Raw genomic sequence first — 20,059 nt, forward strand, 5'->3', positions numbered from 1 at the left:
CCCAGCCCCGCGGCTGATGATGATGCCTCCGCGACGCCCAGCCCCACCGACGATGCCTCCGCCGCGCCCTGCAGCACAGAAGCCATGCCGACCAGCCCAGAAGCCGCGTCGACTCCTTCCAGCCCGCGTACGCCGACGACGCCGCCGCCGGAGGTTGAGCTCGACGTTTGATGTACTCCTTCCGCGTCCTTCCTTTTATGTACGCCGAACTACTGCGTGTCCTTTTATTTGATCGCCGAACTGTGGCACTGAATCGCCGAACTATTGCGATAATCGCTTTTCTTTGAGCGGGAACGATGGAGTTCGAACATGGGGCGCCTTTGGGGGCGGCACCTGGGGGCGTGGCTGGGGAGAAACGAACCCCAGGGGCAGATCTAGCGCCGGCTCGCCCCCAGGCCGCTCTTTTTCGGCGCCCTGAGGGGCCGAACGGCTGGAGATGCTCTTAGCACCGAATAGCCAAACCCACATCATCACTGACTCAGCACAGACACATTAGTGTTTTTTTCGTCAGTGATGACTACATCATCATTTCATTAGTGACATGTGCTTCTTACAATTCATATAGAAAACTATTGAACCCTTAAGTGCAAGGGTTTGCAGTAGGTTTTTCCTCAGTTAAGTACTAAAGCTGCTAATTTGTGGAAATCCTTAGCAATGAGTCAATGATCAGCAACGGTACACAATTAGAGAACTTCTTGTTGGTCCCCAACTTTGATAGTTATATTGTGAGTCTCACTAGCCTAGGTGCTTGATGCCGTCAATGAGCTCCTGGAGCTCAATATGGAGGACTATGGCAACAAAGAGGGTGGCGGGTGCTTGTGCCACTCTGCCCCTAAGCTGCAAAATCAATCAGGTCTTGTTAGCGCGCTTGAACCATAATTGGGTAACTTGTGTTAGGCTTGGGCTTTTGGGTAACTTGGACTTTTGTTTTTTCGCCCATAATTGGGTAACATGGACTTGCGTACCACAAAGACAACTGCGGTTCTATCAATCAAGCCTAGTAATATGCTGTGAGAATTAGCAAAAGAACTACTACATGGCCCGGCCCATCCCAGCCCAATTGGGTAACATTCAATTTGGTTTGTTCTCAGAAAAAAAACTTACAATTCGTTTTTTAGAACAACTTTCAATTCGTTTTTCAGAACAACTTTCAATTCGGCTGCCACCTCCCACATGGCCCAGCCCATCCCAGCCCAATAGAAGCCCTGGAGGCAGACCAAAACCCTCGTCCTCGACCACTCTCCCCACCCTATTCCACCGCCCCCCCTTCCTCCCGCCACCACACCAACCTCGCCGCCGGCCTCACTCTCCCTCTCTTCTCCGCCCCACCCCCCGTCCTCCCGCCACCGGCGCGCGCCGCCCGCCCCGTCGACGAAACTAGAACCCCTCGCCCTCCGCGTTTACTTGCCGGCTCGGCCGCGATGATCTCCGCCATGTCCTGGGTGCCGAGGGGCGCCGCCAAGAGCGTCCCCATCGAGGCGGAGCCGCCCACCAAGGAGGAGATCGAGGAGGCCATGAAGAAAATCGCCCTCGGCAGAGAGTAGGCCCCCGCCCCCCTCTTCCCCCCTTCCTCGCCGCGCCGCCGCGTTCTAGTAGAATGAAAGCGTGGTGCTTGCTTGCTTGCAGGGCCGGGAGCGACGCCGACGACGCCGACGGGGACGAGGACGACGACGCCGTGATGGAGGTCGACGGCGCCGAGGACGAGGAGGTCGACGAGGTCGCCCAGGCCAAGGCCGCCGCCAAGGCGCTCGGGACCAAGAGCAGCTCGGCCGCCGCCGTCGGCGACGTTTCCGACGGGCTCGCCGAGCTCAACATGGACGCCTACGACGAGGAGGAGGACGGTAGGCACTCGCGCTTCCCTGACTATCGCCTCCCCTGAGTTTGTTCAGGTCTCGACTGATACTTGAGCTGTAACTTGTGTGTTGTGGTCAGGGCTCGAGCTTTTCAGCACTGGGTTGGGGGACTTGTACTACAAGAGCAACGAAGAGGACCCCTATATCATCAAGAATGACGACGATGTGAGTATGCTTTCTCTTGCCGTGATAGAAGTATGCTAGTATTCGCTATTGCGTTTGAGGTGAATGACCCTCCTTCACTGCCTTATTAGGATGATGGCGAGGACGACGATGAGGAGATTGAGGACATGACTATCAAACCTACTGATATAGTGATTGTTTGTGCTCATAACGAGGATGAATTCAATTCTCTCCAGGCAAGTGTGAAAATGTTGACATGGTTTGGGCTTAATGCTGGTTTTATAGAATATATTTGTCCTCAGATTGATGAATACAGTCATACAGAATATACTTGGTTCACATTAGTCCACATCTTTGCTCCGTGCGTCTCTTTGCTGGACATTACTAGCTCATAAAGCCTGTGTTTGTGGTTGCCTGGTTGGACTGCATAAAGGTGTGACCAGTGGCCTTATTATGTATGACAGGTCAGTATAGTGGAAGAACTGGAGGATGGGGATCCTAATATGTTTGTGCACCATGAGGTCCCTCTCTCTGATTTTCCACTCTGCACGGCTTGGATGGATTTTAACCGTCAGGATGGCGAACAGAAAGGTTAAATTGTGGTGTCACTTGAGTTTTGACAAGTAAAGAGTGCCAAATTGTTTCTGCAGAAGAATGCTATATGCTAAGGCTTTACTCTATTCCTCATCTTGTGTTGCAGGAAATTTCATAGCTGTTGGCACCATGGATCCTACAATTGAAATATGGAACCTGGATGTCGTAAGTTTTCAGAAATACACATGACTATTATTTCGTATGGCCTTGAATTGCTTTGCTTCAAAGAAATTAATGTACTGTTTTGTGGACTTTCATGTTATGTAACAGGTCGACGAGGTCGAACCACATTATGTGCTAGGAGGAGTTTCAAAAAAGAAGAAGAAAGTTAAGGGGAAAAAGGTATGCTACTAATATTTCATTGTTGAGATATTTTGAAGTTTTCGATTGCTTATTTGCTTCTCGTGACTCCTTTTCTTGCTCTCATTGTAAAGTCTTGCCTTGACATTCCCGACATCCCCCCAATTTTATGTTGTTTTCCCCTTTGATTTCCATGGCAACCACAGCAGGTTATCATGTGGGGAAATCTGCAACCTGGTCTCGTAATCTCTAAACTTAGGCTAGATTGAGATTGACTGAGAGTTTGACCTAACATTACCAGTATGTTGCCCATGTAGCTTACTAGCTTTGTATCCCATTAAATGTGCTGAAATGGATGGTTGAGATCCGGGCTAACTCCACCTAAACAAAAGGCACATGAAACGAGATTGAATTGATCTATCCAATTCTTCCTTGCTAAGTACGTTACACAGGTCCTAGTAGGTTCAGTAAGTTAAGGTGCAGATTGGGTTGCTTTTTGGCTGTCAAATTGACAATGTTGGTGCAAAATGATGCTGATTGGATGAGGGTACAATGTGTGTAGAACAAATGTTGGTACTTCGTATTCATGATATTATGATTCACGTATGCCTGTGAGCGGTTGAGCATTCGTTCCTTCCTTGAATCCTTAGCTACATTATTCATGCTGCATGTCATCTACAGGGAAAAACATATAAGAAGGGTAGCCATAGAAGTTCTGTGCTTGGTCTTGCGTGGAACACGGTGGTGAGGTGCGTTTTGGTTTCTGCTCAAGTGATTGCATCTCCCACTCTCTTTTCACTTACTGGACCCCTGCTGATTACTCCTTTACTTCAGGAACGCTCTAGCTAGTGCAAGTGCAGACAAAACTGTGAAAGTTTGGGACTTAAGTGCTGGTAAATGTTTAGTCACACTGCAACATCATGATGACAAGGTAATGATTGATACTCATTCTTCTTTAATTCTGTATGTATCGGTCCGAAATATTATATTGTGGCATATCAAGTTAATTTTCCTTCTGCCCAACATGTAGGTTCAATCAGTTGCCTGGAGGTCACCTGAAGTTCTTCTCAGTGGATCTTTTGATAGAACAATTGCCATGGTAATGGATGTCCTTGGCCATCATGTGAATCATTCTCCTGAAATTGCTGCTGCTGCTTATTACATATTCTGGTTGTTTGTCACTTGACCAGATTGTATCAGCATGCTGATCTCTAGCATGTCAGCAAATAATAATCTTGTCTGCTTGTGTAATTGAGCTGTGGATACTAGCCAGTTTTGGATGAGTAGCTACTAGTTAAAGGCGATCATACTAGTTATATACTCCCTTCGTCCCATAATATAAGAGCGTTTTTAACACTACACTATTGTCAAAAACGCTCTTATATTATGGGACGGAGGGAGTAACATATTACATACACCTTCTTTTGGTTCTGGGAGTTCACCTTCATAGGTGAAGAAGATAATTTGATTTGCCATTCTTGTGGAGCGGCCTGTTGCGTTAACATAGATACTTTGAGATGCAGTTCAGTGTTTATTTGACATTCTTGTTGAGAAGGTTGTTGCTTATTTTTATATGTTTTGTACTTGCATCCACAGAACTTATATTGGTAACATTTTACAGACAGATATGAAAGACAGTGGACAATGTTGCCATAAATGGCCTGTGGAAGCAGATGTAGAGAGCTTAGTTTGTGATCCACACAATGAACAGTCGTTTGTGGTAAGTGAATTCATTGTATTTTACCTGTATGCTAAAGTGGTTCAACTAAATTATCTGTGGTTTTATAGAACAATTGGAAATTTCTGACAGACAACAACTTTCTGCTAAACTTTAGTGAAGTTTCCATTAGAAACAGTATGATTCAAATCCAGATCAATAGAGTTCTGTTCTTTCATGAAGCAAGTCTATAGTTAGCATCTTAGGATCCCTGCAGTTAATTATTTAAGGCTATACTAAGTCATTATCTCAGAATGAATTTGTATTTGTGATTTTCTTTTTTGGTGCATGTGTTATATACTTGATGGTATGATAATGTGGCAGCTGGGTCTTGCAGGTTAGTCTTGAAAATGGGATGGTTCAAGCGTTTGATATTCGGACAGCTTCATCAAATTCAAATCCTGGACAGCCGATTTTTACTCTGCATGCACACGAAAAGGCCGTTTCTTCCATATCCTTCGCGCCTTCTACCCCTAACGTATGTTACATTTTCATTTCAGTGTGCTAAATAAAGAGAGATGCAGCCACATGAACTGAATTACTGACCCTGCCCTTTTTTGCAGTTTCTTGCGACTGGTTCAACCGACAAAATGGTGCGTTTATTAACTATGTGCTGAAGAAGCTATTAACACTCGTGGTATTGATCCAACCGGTTGCTTACATATCTATCTGTAAACACAGGTGAAGCTCTGGGATCTATCGAACAACCAGCCTTCGTGCGTCTCGTCGCTGAATCCTAAGCTTGTACGTACTCTGACCGAATTACACCCCTTGTCCATCTGTAAAAGGAAAGACTTACTGCAATGTGGAGCTATATTCTGTTCCAGGGAGCTGTACCATGTTGCTCATCCATCTGTTTTGTTGTTTCCAGGGAGCTATATTCTCGGTGTCGTTTTCGATCGACAACCCCTTCCTGTTAGCGTGTGGAGGATCGAAAGGCAAACTGAAGGTAAGCACCACGCCCTTGGTATACGTTTTCTGTCGAAGCTTCCATGTGTGTCTCTTCCACTGACAGACACTCTTCTCGCTTACGTGTTTGGCAGGTCTGGAACACGCTGTCGGAACCCGCAGTGGCGAACAAATTTGGGAAGGGGCGGCAAAATGCACCAGCTCTGCGAAACGACCCCCCCGCAGAATGATGGGCTCGACGCTATGTGATAGGATAGATTTTTCCGCGTTTCAGTTTTGTTACTGGGTGAAATGTAATGGGAGCATGGATTTATTTATATATGTACAACCAAACGACAGCAGAAATGGATCTGTAGTGAGAGTTCGCAGTTTGTCATGGAATCCGTTTTATTTGGACCTAGAAAAAGGAAGTCAAGTTAGCTGTTTTATACTCCCTCTGTTTCAAAATGTCAGGTGTACTAGTTTTCAGAGAATTCAAGTTAGCTGTTTTACACCCCCTCTGTTTCAAAACGCCATCGACCAGTTCATGGGTATTCAGTTGAATACCCATTATTTTTGTCAGACGAACCATGTATATACATACTACACATAGAGTTTTTTTAGCACTGTATACTACGTATAGGTGGTGTTGGAAAACGTATAGGTGGATGTATGGCCCAACCAGTCAACTAGCAGGCTCCAATTTCAATTCTTGCCCGTAGGTGTAGCATTTTTGTCAAAGATATCCTGAAAATTTATGTACCCCTGTAATCGTTTTTATTTTGACTGTGTAGGCATGCTCTGGCTTCTAGTCACCACGATCGATCAGAAGATCACACGTAGAACCGTTCGGCTTGACGGCGCCTCCCTCAAAACACCCCAATTTCGATCGCATTAAGGCTGGCTCATACACTATCTCTCATTCGAAATCTACCTAATTAAAACTATTGCTACCGCTCAATTTTTTTAACACTATTGCTAATAGCAGTACTATACCATACAAGGCAATAAATATTGGAGAATTACAATTCGGACATATATAGAAATGTATAAACATAGGAGATAATTCCGACAAACAATAATTTCTTAATCTGTTCGTATTTTGCCACCAAGTTTTGGAAACTTGTCCAGAAAAGGAGAAAAATAATCTTGATTTATGCGCCTGGGGACTTCAGTGAGGGTACATACTAGTATGGAATAATTCCAAATTTATTGCTCGGTGTTTACTGCAGGGATCGGGATGAGTTATAACACCGGATCTCTATTCTCTCAGTCTCCTATATATACGAGATTGCGAGCAAAATATATTCTAGAACAAGTAAATATTTCTCATTGACAACCAAAGTGAGTGCCTGCCTAGCTACTGCTGTATCGACCGGGGTATGGACAAGTACACGATTCGCATCCTTGCACTAGCAGCCCTACTCTCTCTGTATCTCGTATGCTCTGCTACTGTTGCTCAATGTAAGCACACCAATCAGGTTATGCACACTCAATTTTCCAGTTACCTGGAAGTATGTAGTATAGCTACTGAAGGCCGTTTTCATTTGTCTCTTGTCTAATCTGTTGCGCCGTTATTTATTCACTCTAAAATATTACTTTTTTTGCATTACATTTGCTCGTTTGTTATCTCGTAGGCCGAATCATAGGTGACATGGATAGCAAGAAGGTCAATTTACCAAACGGGCTATGCGTTAAGAGTAAATGCCGCAGTACTCCAGAAGATTGTGTATGTTGTTTGGCAGATAACAACTGCCACTGGACTATGGCCGAATGCAAGGCAGCGTGTAAAAAATCCTCGTCTTCACAAGACATGCTACTGGCGGCGACAACCCCTCCTCCTTAACCTGCTCTTTAGTTTTCCAGCCTAGTCAAATTGGCTTACATATTTACTTGTCCCAAGAAAGAAATAATGCCTGCTGATATGTGTGTGGAAATACAGTTGTGCAATAAGATCAAGTAATACTCTAGCAATTGTTGCTATTTGGTTCGGCAAATTGCGTTTAAACTTTTATCAATTATGCCGGCTAAGTTCTAGCTAGTACAAGATCGCGGTATGAAAGCCTTCACACTTTGCTACTTCTCACTGTCTGGAAATTGTGGAAGCACCGAAATAATACGCTACTGCCGTGAAGTGCATTCCTCATGGTACAAGATCACGGTATGAAGGACCTGCACACTTTGCTATTACTCGTTGTCTGGCAATTATGGAGGCACTAAAATGCGGTGGTTTTCGATGGAGTACTCCATCGATGCACCGGTAATCGGAAAGATAGGCAGAGAGGGGCGATCCTGGATGGAGGCCGGGCTACTCCGAGGGGATCTCGAGAGTTTATTTGTCAAGGTGTTTAAGCAGGTGAGTAGTGAGTAGTTCACTTGTATGGCGGAGTCACATGGGCTTGTGCACGAGTTGTAATTTGGTGGACAGGGTTCTATCCCTCTTCTTTTATTAACACAAGATACACACTCGTGCGTATTCTAAAAAAAAGTTTCTAGCTAGTAATACAAGTATACAACCTAGGTAATGTGAGGCCTAAACCACAAGTGTTTTTTCTTGATACACCTACGTGCAGCGAGCGAATATGAACCAATCGATTGCCATGTGGAGAAAAGAGGCAATGAGTCTCTTGAAAACAAGATCTCTATGTGGTTCTGATTCAGCACTGAAACACATCTCAAGTTTTACAAAGATCTCTAAGAACAATTCCCACACTACTGATTTAAGAAAGTTGATTAATTGTGCATATATAAGTTGTTAATACATACTTATAATTAAAATGTATGAGATTATAAAAGATAAAATCATGTAGCCAAGCGAAGGGACGATCTGAACAAGCAATAGAGAAAAGATTGCTAATTCCTTCTGTATAGAGAGACATGATCTTAACGTCAAGCGCAATCATAGTCAATCACCTGGAAATTTTTCTTCCATGTCTTAATATCACTTGATCCGTCCTGTCATTGACGCAAAAACTGAAGGAAAACACTTCCTGCTATACGCATGCTAATAAGCAATTTTTCTCAACACAGTACAAGCGCAACTGGTCATATAAATGCACATACACTCATCTCTATGAGTACACGCACATCCAACCCTATGAGAACCTTCAAGATACTGAGTTGGCATAATATCTTGAGATTAACAAAGTCATCATAGATGCCTTCGTAGTCGACGGGAACGTCTCCTCTGGTGCTCCCACTGAACGCACATCGTCGGAAGGGATGAAATAAATTCAGAAAAATGCGACCACCAGTGCCAAGTCTAATAAGCAATTGTCAGACGCCTCGTGCACCATCGATAATCTTCCATCTAACGATCAAGATATCCGAACAAATTGCCCGTTTCTAACCTCCTGATTTTTATCCTTTGATGGAAGAAAATTACTAATTGGTTGGAAGCAACTCAATAGTAGATGGAAGCTAAAGCGTGATGCTCCTACAACAAGTGAAAATATTTTTTTCATTTAATGGAAGCAAAATACAGTTTGGTTGGAAGCAACTCTCTAGTCGATGGATGCGAATGATTTTGGAACAAGTTGAATTATTTTTCATTTTTATGAAAGCAAAATACTATTTGGCTGTCTTCTCGTTGTGGACTGGCAATGGGAGAGCTAGAAATTCTTGTGGGAGCATTGTTCATCGGGGCGTTTCAATGACATAGTGAAGGGTCCATGCGTTGTGGCTGAGGGGGCATTGTGGTGGTCAACCGAGTATTAGAGTGGGTCGTTCTATATTCGTTGCCATAGCGGTGCCCTCATGATCATGCGTTGCTGAGAAGGAACTTATGACACGGTGAAGCTACCAAGCGATCCAGACCCCGGTGCGGTCATGGAGTTGATGATTAGGAGCAGTTGAGGAATATGTGGACACTGCCCTACGAGACAGGGATTCATCATGTAAGTTGTGGCCCCACGTATGGGTGCTCACAGAATCGACCAGCGACATGCTACTAGGGTGGATACTGGCACACAAGGACCTTCTGATGCACGATCATGTATTGGATTTGATAACAAATGCAACCAAGGATGAGACGGGAGGTGGTCGGATGTAGTAAAAGGAGCTTGTATGGTGGTACTGTTATTATGAACGAGATAATGAAAAACGTGAAGGAAGTCTACACCGGGATCGGCAAAACAAAATCAACAAAGATAGCAGTCATACATCTTTGACAACATCGGCACCACCATTTCGCACGCAGACTCCTATCCCGGCGAAGCCAGCAGAGCCGAGTCCTACTTAGTTAATCTTCGCACCTTTTCAAACATGAAGGGAGTACTATTCAACGCGGGCGTGCTCTATTTTTGGCCTGATTTGATTTTAAAAGTTATAATCCAATCTTTTTTCACAGCTGTATGGCTGCGATTCTCCTGCCTGTGTCCGTGTCATAATGTTGTCGTGCGGTTTGTGTCGTCTGCGTTTTGACGAGCAATATCCAAAGAGTTATCAAATTTAAAAGAAAGGTAGTTTTCAAATATAGGAGTATAAGAAAAATCACACTTCCTGTTCAAAAAAAGAAGAAGGAAAAAGACAATCTTGTAAACCGCAGCAAGCTCACCAATAGAAGAGATTATGCACCAACCGCATGCAAATGGCTTGTTTGAACGTCCAGCTCTATCTGCAATTCTGCATAATACACATGTCCAGGGACTGTATTCCATCCATATACGATTCTAGACGTAGGAATCTTTTCTAGATTCTAGATTCAGATAGGTATCCCAAATTCCCAATATTCAAACTTCTCTATCTCTAACGTAGGAGTACATTGCCAGCCAGCCGGAGCTCTATATATATATAGTTGGGCATCCTCTCCATGATTATCCCATCCTCCTCTCCAGCCCGTCCCTTCCCCTCACGCACACGATGGCGCTCTCCAAGCACACCATCGCCGTGTTCTTTGCCCTGCTGGCCATCGCCGCCGCGCTGCAGCCGTCCGACGCGAGGCTCCGGTCCGCCGCCGCAAACCAAGAAGAAGCCCAAGCCACCACCACGGCCGATGGAGGCTCCCCGTCTCTTCCCGGGCTGCCGTTGCCTCAGATCCCCGGCATGCCTAGCCTACCACCCATATTCCGCTCCCTTTTCCCGCCGCTGCCCCAGATCCCCGGCCTGCCTCCGCTCTTTGGTGCACCGCCATCCCAAGGGTTGCCTCAGATCCCCGGCATGCCACACATCCCACTCCCCACCCGCTCGCCACCACCGCCACCGCCGAAGGAGTGCCTGACGCCGTTGACGGCCATGATACCGTGCATGGACTACCTCACCAACATCACCGTGTTCTCGCCTCCGGGCGCATGCTGTGACGGCCTCAAATCCGTCATCAGCAGCGCACCGATCTGCCTATGCCACGGCCTGAACAACAATGGCGGCATGAGCAAGCTGTTCCCCAAGCCCATCGATCCCATCCGCATGCTCATCCTCCCGGCTAGGTGCGGCGCCATGATACCCTTCCAGACGATCTTCTCGTGTGGCAGTAAGTTGCACCAACCCCTGCTGTCTTGCCTGTTTTTTTGTTTTCTTATATATTCTTCTTTGAAGGAGATTGATTAACTTGTGATGATCTGACAGCCCAACCATTGCCGCCGCTGACGCCTCCAGCTATGTCTCCGGCGCCTCCTGCTGCTTCTCCCGCGCCATCACCATCACCTTGAGGTTATCTTGATCTCTCATATATGCGTTGAACAACAACCCTAAATTATTTCTGTACTATATTATGTTTAGCCTCTGACATTAATTTCGCCTTTGCGTTTTCGTGTTGCAGAATCACCCTAGAGTGGCAAAAGGATGGATGCATGGACCAAAGATGGTTTCATCAGGATTAGATATAGAGTCAAATTATCGTTTTAGTTGGTTTTGCTTAGGTACAGAGAAAAACATCGATCAGCTAGCGTTTAGGGTTCAGACGTACGTCATACGTAGTTCCTAGTGCTGCTTAGTTACATTAGTAGAGTTTCAATCATGTAATCGATATTGGATAATATATAAATTAGATGCATATTATGTTATTGCTGCCCATAATTGTGTTGTTTGTGTGATGGCCCAGAGTTAATTAAGGCTGGGTTGAGGTGATCTACTGTATATGCGGGCATGTTAAAGGACCAGGGGGGCCTTGATATTGAGAATCTTGAAGTCAAGAACAGATGTCTTCTCAGTAAGTGGTTGTATAAGTTATCAGTTAAGACTGAGGCAACGTTGGCGCAGATTCTTCATAGTAAATATCTGCAGTCCAAGACTTTGTTTCAGGTGACAGTGAGACCGACTGACTCGCCGTTTTGGAAGGGGCTTATGAGAGTCAAAGCTGCCTTCTTTAATAGAACAAAGTTTATTGTCGGTAATGGAAACACTAGTGCTATTCCTAGTTCCAAACATGTTTGGAAAGTCAAAGTTCCTTTGAAAATTAAAGTGTTTATGTGGTTTGAACATAAACAAGTCATTTTAACAAAGGATAATTTGATTAAGCGCAACTGGACAGGATCTACTAAGTGTAGTTTTTGTGATCGGGACGAAACTATCAAGCACCTCTTCTTTGATTGCCCGTTGGCGAGAGTTTTGTGGCGCACGGTGCAAATTGCCTTTAACACTACTCCTCCGAATTTGGTCAGTACGTTATTTGGAACATGGCTTGTTGGGATAGAGTCCGAAACAGCTAGACACATTCGCGTAGGAGTATGTGCGTTGTTGTGGGCAATTTGGAACTGCAGAAATGATTTGGCTTTTAACAGAACAACAACTATTCATTTTTTGCAGGTTTTATTCCGAGCTACTGCGTTGATCCGTATGTGGTCATTACTCACTCCGACGGAGGCCAGAGAGCGTTTGGTTGGTGGGAGATGGTAGCGCGGGATATCATCAACCGGTTTGGATGGCGGTCATGTAATAGGATAGGCGATTAGTTTACCTATCTTTGTTTGCCAGCCGGTTGTGGCTTTTGGGCCTTTTGTTTTTGGCATTGTGGCTCTTTGTGAGCTTGCCATTTTTCTGTTTTCAGACTATTAGACCTTGTTGAATCTTTTGTGGCCGTATACATCGTTCCGATGCAGAGGGCGGGGAGTCCCCCTTTTTGAAAAAAAATATGCGGGCATATTTGATTCTGTTCATACACGGAAGTCTTTGGATCGTACTACAAAGGAAACGAGACAATTATTTTGACCAATTCCCCAAGATCAAGAGCAAAAAATATATGTGACCTTGTTCTAAAAAGATAAACATATGCCGCTCGATTGGTTAGCCGATCGACCGGACACTGAAGCTTCTCCCTCGATTAGTTAGCCGGCTGTCTGGACACAGAAGCAATCGAGCAAAGCAGATGAGGCAGCAGCTTCAGAAAGAACAGAGCAAAGCAGAGGAGGGAAAAACTTCAGAAAGTACATAGCAAAGCAGAGGAGGGAGCACATTCAGCGGCTCAAGCCGCGCACAAGCCCCAGATACGGTACATAAAGGCAAGAAATAAGCGGTGGACTAAGCGGCGTTTTATTTATCAAAATTCAAGGTGAATGTGGCCTTCATTCTTTCTGTAACAGCCATTTGCCGATACAAAATTCCAAGTTCACATCTTCAGATGGTTTTTCCGTCCCGGTAGCCAGCGTTCGGTTAGATAGATAAATGGCTTTCGTGATGTAGGCCACAACAGAATACCGAGAGATGCATTCATAATCTGTCACTGTTATACCTGCAGAACAATTGTACACATGCTTATTACACAGGTCCAGTAAACTGAAGATGTCGTCATGATTATTATGCAAAACACGGGGCTAGTTTTTTTTTTTCTTTGCGGGGAACACGGTGCTAGTTATTGGAAAAGGATAACATATGACAGTGCATGTATTTAGGTGAAGGGACCTGAATATCTGGCGTACGTCAGATTTGGGGAGATTTTGAGCGAAGGGTTAGTTCGCCCGGAATGGTAGAAGCTAGCTAACAATTGTTTTCGCTAGTATCATCGTCCAAGCGCAAACCCCTTTTGACCCACTGGCTACCGAAAGGCCTAGAAAACAAAATCTCAACATAAAAAAAACCAAATTGATAACGCTCACAAGTGTGGCACGAAGCAACATCGCCCAAACGCCTCCATTACCATTCATTTTGCCACGTCAAAACAGATGACATCAGCAGGAATCTTTTTGGTTTCAGCTTAAAAATGTTTTATCTCCTAATTAAAAAATCCAATTAAAAATTCATTTTGACCATTAAATCCGTCTCGAGGAGATCTTCAAAACTAGATCCCATGTTGATATGTTTCGATAAAAAAAATTGCCAAAAAGTTACCATGATGTTTACACTGTAGTTGCCATAGTGTTTACACTAAAGTTGCCATGTGGCAATTTTAGTTTATAGATCATGGCAATTTTAGTATTTTGACCATGGCAATTCCATTACTTTGACCATGACAATTATTTTTTGTATGAACCATGGCAATTTTAAGTGCATGTATCATGGCAATTTTAGTTTAAGGTTCATGGCAAGTCTAGTTTTTAGTTCCCCATTTTATATTATGTCAAAATTTACTTTTAAATGTAGAAGAAAAATAGCTGAAACATGGCAACTTCAGTGTAAACACAATGGCAATTCATGTGCAATAGACATGGCAACTTTTAACCCAAAAAACAGTCGTCGAAACATATTGATATGAGATCTAGTTTCGAAGATCTCGTTGCGATGGTTTAATGGTGAAAACGGATATTCAATCGGATTTTTCATTTAAGAGATAAAACATTTTAAAAACTCGAAATTCAAAAAGATTTCCACATACATGCATGCGATGACGTGGCAATCTGTTTGCTTTAGAGACGTGTGGTGCGCCTTCGTTCCTGTCACACGTGTGCCAGTTATCGACGTCCTAAAAAAGAGAGGGAAATAAGCTTTCGGCCATAAGAAAATCCTGAAATCTAGGAAACTAATACATGTATGGCTACCCGATTTATTTATTTGCTAATGTTAACGTTCACACGTGTGGCACGAAGCAACATGGCCCAAACGCCTCCATTACCATCCATTTTGACACGTCAAAACATATGACATCACTAGTAGAAAAAGGGTCAAATGTCAAGCACATTAATGCCGGTTTGCTTTTGAGCCGGCACTAATGTGTGCATTAGTGCCGGTTCCAACGGCTAGCCAGCCGCTTTCATTAGTACCGGTTCGTGGCCGACCTTTAGCACCGGTTTGTGCCACGGACCGGTACTAAAGTGAGTGGTGGCAGGATGTTGTCAGTCCGGGGCCCCTCCAGCACCTTTAGTACCGGTTCATGGCACGAACCGGTGCTAAAGGTCGTCCTACATAAGCCCTTCGCCCACCCGAGCTCGCTCTGTTCTTCCCCTTTCCCCTCTCCTCTCTGTTCTTCCCCTCTTCCTCTCGAGCTCATCACACATTTTGCCCAAAATTTGTCAAGATTTGAAGGCCCCCATCCATTCAAATAATCACAAAGGTTAGCAACTTTGTCCTTTCATCTCTCATTGCTAGATTAGCTCTTGCAATGCTTTGTATAGTGATTAATTTATGAGTTTAGTAATTTGGTAGAAAATATATGTGCTAGTATTTGATTTATATGCAATTTGTGGTCAAAACTAACACTTAGTTTGCATATGTAGGTGTGGTTTACTTAGTGCCTTCTAAATCTCCGTCGTAACCACAGTCGATCGCCCGCACCGTTCCGTCGCCGGCACCACCTTGTGGTGAGCCTCTTGTTCATGAATGTTTTACATTACCAAATTGATGTTTGTGTGATTTGGATATATAGTTACTCGTATAATTATCTTACCCGTACGTTGTTTGTTATACATAGTGCCATGGTTTTGATATCCGTCCCCGTCGGCCCTCGTTCTTTTTATGATTCGGATGTGGTATATTCTCTTTTAAAACTAGTTGTTGCATTTCGTGTTTATGACAAATTATGCCCATCAAGTTGACATAGATATTTTTGTCTAGGAGGTTTGTGAACCGGAAATTCCAACCGACCCTATTGTCGAGAGGTTAAATTTAGTTGAAAGAGAAAACGAATATTTGAAAGAAAAATTGAAAAGAATTGAGGGGGAGAAGATGGAATTGGAGTTGCATGTTGCCGATGCCGTCGATGATCAGAAGATCAAGATGGAGAAAATGCGCTTGAAGATTAGAAAGATTAGAAAATATGCCATTGATAGTGAGGCTTGGTATCATTATGTTGTTGGATCAATTGTTACCTTAGTTGCGATCTTGATCGCATTTGTTGTTGCATTTAAATTCTTTAGTTAGAGAGTTATTTGTTTGTTGCATTTAAGTCTTGTATGAACTTTATGTATGAACTTGTATTAATTTGGTCTATCCGGTGTTGTGTAATGAAGATGAGCCGAAAATGGACGTACGATGACCGATGCTCTCCCGAGTTCATTAATGGCATGCAAACTTTTCTGCTTGCGGCTGAGGCAAACAAGCGGGCGGATGGTTTTATGCCTTGTCCATGTTTAGTCCGTAAGAATGATCACAATTACTCTACGTCAAGAACCATTCACGTCCACCTGTTTAAGTCCGGTTTCATGCCCCACTACAATGTTTGGACCAAGCACGGAGAAAGAGGGGTTATGATGGAAGACAATGAAGAAGAAGAAGAGGACGACGACAACTATCCTGGCCATGGGTTCCCTGAATACGATGATAAAACAATGGGGGAAGAAGCTGAGCCGGCAATGCGGGAAGAAGCTGAAGAAGAGGCATCAGATGAGCCCGCTGATGATTTAGGTCGGGCCATTGCCGATGCAAAGAGAAACTGCGCAAGTGATTTGGAGAAGAAGAAGTTGTAGTGCATATTAGAGGATCACAAGAAATTGTTGTACCCGAATTGCGAAGCTGACAAGAAAAAGTTGGGCACCACACTGGAATTGCTGCAATGGAAGGCAGAGAATGGTGTATCTGACAAGGGATTTGGAAAGTTGCTGGTAATGATAAAGAATATGCTTACAAAGGACAACGAATTTCCTGAGAGTACGTACGAAGCAAAGAAGGTTGTCTGCCCTCTAGGGTTAGAGGTGCAGAAGATACATGCATGCCCTAATGACTGCATCCTCTACCGCGGTGAGTACGAGGATTTGAACGCTTGCCCGGTATGCGGTGCATTGCGCTATAAGATCAGGCGCGATGACCCTGGTGATGTCGAGGGCGAGCGCCCCAGGAAGAAGATTCCTGCCAAGGTGATGTGGTATGCTCCTATAATACCACGGTTGAAACATTTGTTCCAAAACAAATAGCATGCCAAGGCGACGCGATGGCACAGAGAAGACCGTAAGAAAGATGGAAAGTTGAGAGTACCCGCTGACGGGTTGCAGTGGAGAAAAATTGAGAGAAAGTACGGGAAGGAGTTTGCAGATGACGCAAGGAACGTATGGTTTGGTCTAAGCACAGATGGCATTAATCCTTTTGGGGAGCAGAGCAGCAACCATAGCACCTGGCCTGTGACTCTATGTTTGTATAACCTTCCTCCTTGGTTGTGCATGAAGCGGAAGTTCATTATGATGTCAGTGCTCATCCAAGGCCCTAAGCAACCCGGCAACGACATTGATGTGTACCTAAGGCCATTAGTTGAAAAACTCTTATAGCTGTGGAATGGAACAGGTGTACGTGCGTGGGATGAGCACATGGGGGAAGAATTTGACCTAAAGGCCTTGCTGTTCGTGACCATCAATGATTGGCCTGCTCTCAGTAACCTTTCAGGACAGACAAACAAGGGATACCGCGCATGCACGCACTGTTTGGATGATACTGACAGTATATATTTGGACAATTGTAGAAAGAATGTGTACCTGGGACATCGTCGATTTCTTCAGAGCAGGCATCCCGTAAGAAAGAAAGGCAAGCATTTCAAAGGTGAGGCGGATCACCGGACGAAGCCTCGCCACCGTACTGGTGCTGATGTACATGATATGGTCAAGGATTTGAAGGTAGTCTTTGGAAAGGGTCCTGGCGGACAACCTGTTCCGAATGACGCTGACGGACGCGCACCCATGTGGAAGAAGAAATCTATATTTTGGGACCTGCCCTATTGGAAAGATCTAGAGGTCCGCTCTGCAATCGACGTGATGCACGTGACGAAGAATCTTTGCGTGACCCTGCTTGGCTTATTGGCCTTTTTTTCCTTTGAATTTTATTTTTCTTTCTCCCTTTTCCGTATACTTTTTTTTGAAAAAAATTCATAATATCAGATAGATTAAATTAAAAAAAGTTCAGAATTTTGAAATATATTCCATTTTGAAAAATGTACAAAACATTAAATCTTTGTTCTCATTCCAAAATTGACGCAAATTCGCACAACCTGCACAAGTTGGCTTGAACCATTTTCTTCTTTTTGTTCTGTCTTATGTTTCTATTTTCTTTTTTCGTCTCTTTCTCTTTTTCTTTTATGTTTCTTTTGTCTTTTTTCCTTTCAAGTTTATTTTTCTTTCTCCCTTTTTTAGTATATTCAATTTTTTAAAAAAGTTCATAATATCAGGAAAAAATCATATTTTTTAGAAAATGCCCAAAATTTTATAATATATTACGTTTTGCAAAACGTTTAGAACATTAGATCTTTGTTCTCCTTCCAATATTGGTTCAGATTTTAAAAAAATCCACTTTTTTCTTTGTGTTTTCCAAAGTTATTTGAGATTTTCCAGTAAAAGTAGCATTTAAAAAATATTTCAAATATTCATGTTTTAGTGAAATGTTCGCAAATTCAGAATAATGTCCGAGTTTAAAGAAACACATTTCTTAAAATGGTTTTGATTGTTCAAAATGTGTTTCCTTTTTAAAAAACAATCACAAATTCAAAAAATATTCATGTTGTTATAAAAGGTTCATGTTTTCAAATAAAATTGTGAATTTCAAAAGTTCCAAATTTTGTTGTGTATTTCTGAAAAAATGTAAAAAATGACAAAAAATGGTTTGGGATTTTCAAAATTATTCATTTTTCCAAGAATATTCATCAATTTGTATATTTTTTAAAGTATTTTTTTATCAATCTGACATTGGAGTATGATCTTAAATCTTTGAGTTGGCCATTGGTTGGTATGACTCGTGTCTTCGAGTGACTAGCAGCACGTAGTCGGGTTTTTGAGGTCAAGATTTCGATCCTTCAACTCATCATTTTTGGGATTTTTTCGCGCCTTACAAACACAGGTCGCCTTGGCGCCTACCAGTGTGTTGGCCCATACACGAACCGATGTGCGTCCCACACGCTATTTTACGCAACTAGCTTCATATAGTAGCCCCCGCGCAGTTGGCCCAAGAAAAAATTTGCTTCATTGCACAGGCAATATTTGGCCTTAGCCGCAGTCCCTACTGGGTCGTCCGAGGGAGAAATTCTTTTCTTGGACCCATAAAAGAGAATATATTGGTTTGGCTCGAATAAAAAAATTGTGGGCACGTTAGTGCTAAAAAAACCCTAATAAAGAAGGGATAATGATGTCTGGTTATTCGCTAAATATGCTAATGAAACGGGATTTATGTGCTACAATTAGTAATCCATCCGGTTACGCAATCGTAAGAGAGAGTGGTCAAAACAACCGTGCCCTGAAGGTCACTGCATAGCTACCAAATGAGGAGGCAGACACAACCCCGAGACAGAGGTGGACCCAGAGGAAAAAAAGGCACGAGCTGGATGATTGCCGCCATGCCAACTAACCCCACCAATATCAAGATCTCACGGGACAAACATGACCCGCGAGAAGACCACAACTCCTTTCTATCACACCGCTATGGAGATCGTTTTTGGTGAACAAATCAATTATCTCTCCCATTGCTTCTCACAAAGAAATAGCTCTCCCGTTGCAACGCACGGGCATATGTGCTAGTCCTTTATTAAAAAAAAGACAAAAATGTTGATGAGCTAGTGTTCAGAGGTTTAGGACGGACGTCATATCTCATATGTAGCTCCTTAGTGTTACTTAGGGGCCCTTCGGATTAGCGCCCCCAACCCGCCCAGCCAATTGATTCGCATTGATCACTCCGTGGGCTAGTGCTTGGGCGGGGGGCGACTATTTGGAGTGCCCCAACCTGCCCAGCCCCCAAGTTTAGCTTCACGTTGATTTTTACTCCAACTATTAATTTCCGAAGTTGTCAAGGGCAAAGATATGTGTCACTCTAACTGGACGGTGGACACCAAAGTTTCACCGTTTCGTGGCTTGTAATTGTGGCATGAGATGAACTCAGAACGGTCATCAGCAGTGCGTAGTTGATTTTCCTAGGCCAAAGAGGTCGATCGATTGCACCTGAACCAGTCGTCGTCGGGTGTGCGCGACTTGTGTCGTCACGTAGGTAGAGTCTAAGAAGGCATAAGCGGAGTAACTTCAGAAAGAAAGAAAACAGAGCAAAGCAGAGAACAGAAGACAGCAGAGGAAGGAGCAACTTGGAAAAGAGCAGAGCAGGGGAGAGAGCAAGTGAACAGAGCAAAGCAGAGGTGGGCGTTGCTCAAGGACCAAGTCGCGCACAAGCCCCAGGCACACGATATGCAGGCAACGCTGGGGATCTCCACCTGATGACGCCAGTCACGGGGTTAACCTGGGACCCATCTGTCTGTGCCTGTGGTTTAATTAAGCAGTTATTAATTTTGAAGAGTCTCTGAACGTACCTTTCTTCCCTGTCTCCT

The 20,059-nt window shown here is 43.8% G+C and overlaps 2 protein-coding genes across 2 annotated transcripts; both read left to right on the top strand.

Annotated features, from left to right (window-relative positions):
- Positions 1–1,241: 1,241 nt before the first annotated feature.
- On the top strand, positions 1,242–5,924 carry LOC123183303 (periodic tryptophan protein 1 homolog). Its single transcript, XM_044596085.1, has 16 exons — positions 1,242–1,540; positions 1,627–1,841; positions 1,933–2,018; positions 2,108–2,212; positions 2,441–2,567; positions 2,677–2,735; positions 2,841–2,912; positions 3,552–3,619; positions 3,705–3,801; positions 3,901–3,969; positions 4,492–4,590; positions 4,925–5,065; positions 5,151–5,180; positions 5,269–5,331; positions 5,459–5,536; positions 5,631–5,924. The coding sequence occupies exons 1-16, from the start codon at positions 1,422–1,424 to the stop codon at positions 5,724–5,726; spliced, it is 1,524 nt and encodes a 507-aa protein (XP_044452020.1). The 5' UTR covers positions 1,242–1,421; the 3' UTR covers positions 5,727–5,924.
- A 4,373-nt stretch (positions 5,925–10,297) lies between these two features.
- On the top strand, positions 10,298–11,504 carry LOC123178173 (formin-like protein 3). The gene is made up of 3 exons (XM_044591408.1): positions 10,298–10,942; positions 11,038–11,121; positions 11,231–11,504. The coding sequence occupies exons 1-2, from the start codon at positions 10,336–10,338 to the stop codon at positions 11,118–11,120; spliced, it is 690 nt and encodes a 229-aa protein (XP_044447343.1). The 5' UTR covers positions 10,298–10,335; the 3' UTR covers position 11,121; positions 11,231–11,504.
- The last annotated feature ends 8,555 nt before the right edge of the window (positions 11,505–20,059 follow it).

The sequence above is a fragment of the Triticum aestivum genome, chromosome 1D, assembly GCF_018294505.1.
Source record: "Triticum aestivum cultivar Chinese Spring chromosome 1D, IWGSC CS RefSeq v2.1, whole genome shotgun sequence".
Taxonomy (NCBI): domain Eukaryota; kingdom Viridiplantae; phylum Streptophyta; class Magnoliopsida; order Poales; family Poaceae; genus Triticum; species Triticum aestivum.

Excerpts from the sequence above, each read along its gene's own strand:
- LOC123183303 (XM_044596085.1), top strand. The coding sequence starts at position 1,422 with ATGATCTCCGCCATGTCCTGGGTGCCGAGGGGCGCCGCCAAGAGCGTC. Across the intron at positions 2,913-3,551 it reads AGAAAGTTAAGGGGAAAAAG|GGAAAAACATATAAGAAGGG; the intron begins GTATGCTACTAA and ends TGTCATCTACAG. Across the intron at positions 5,537-5,630 it reads GATCGAAAGGCAAACTGAAG|GTCTGGAACACGCTGTCGGA; the intron begins GTAAGCACCACG and ends CGTGTTTGGCAG.
- LOC123178173 (XM_044591408.1), top strand. The coding sequence starts at position 10,336 with ATGGCGCTCTCCAAGCACACCATCGCCGTGTTCTTTGCCCTGCTGGCC. Across the intron at positions 10,943-11,037 it reads GACGATCTTCTCGTGTGGCA|CCCAACCATTGCCGCCGCTG; the intron begins GTAAGTTGCACC and ends ATGATCTGACAG.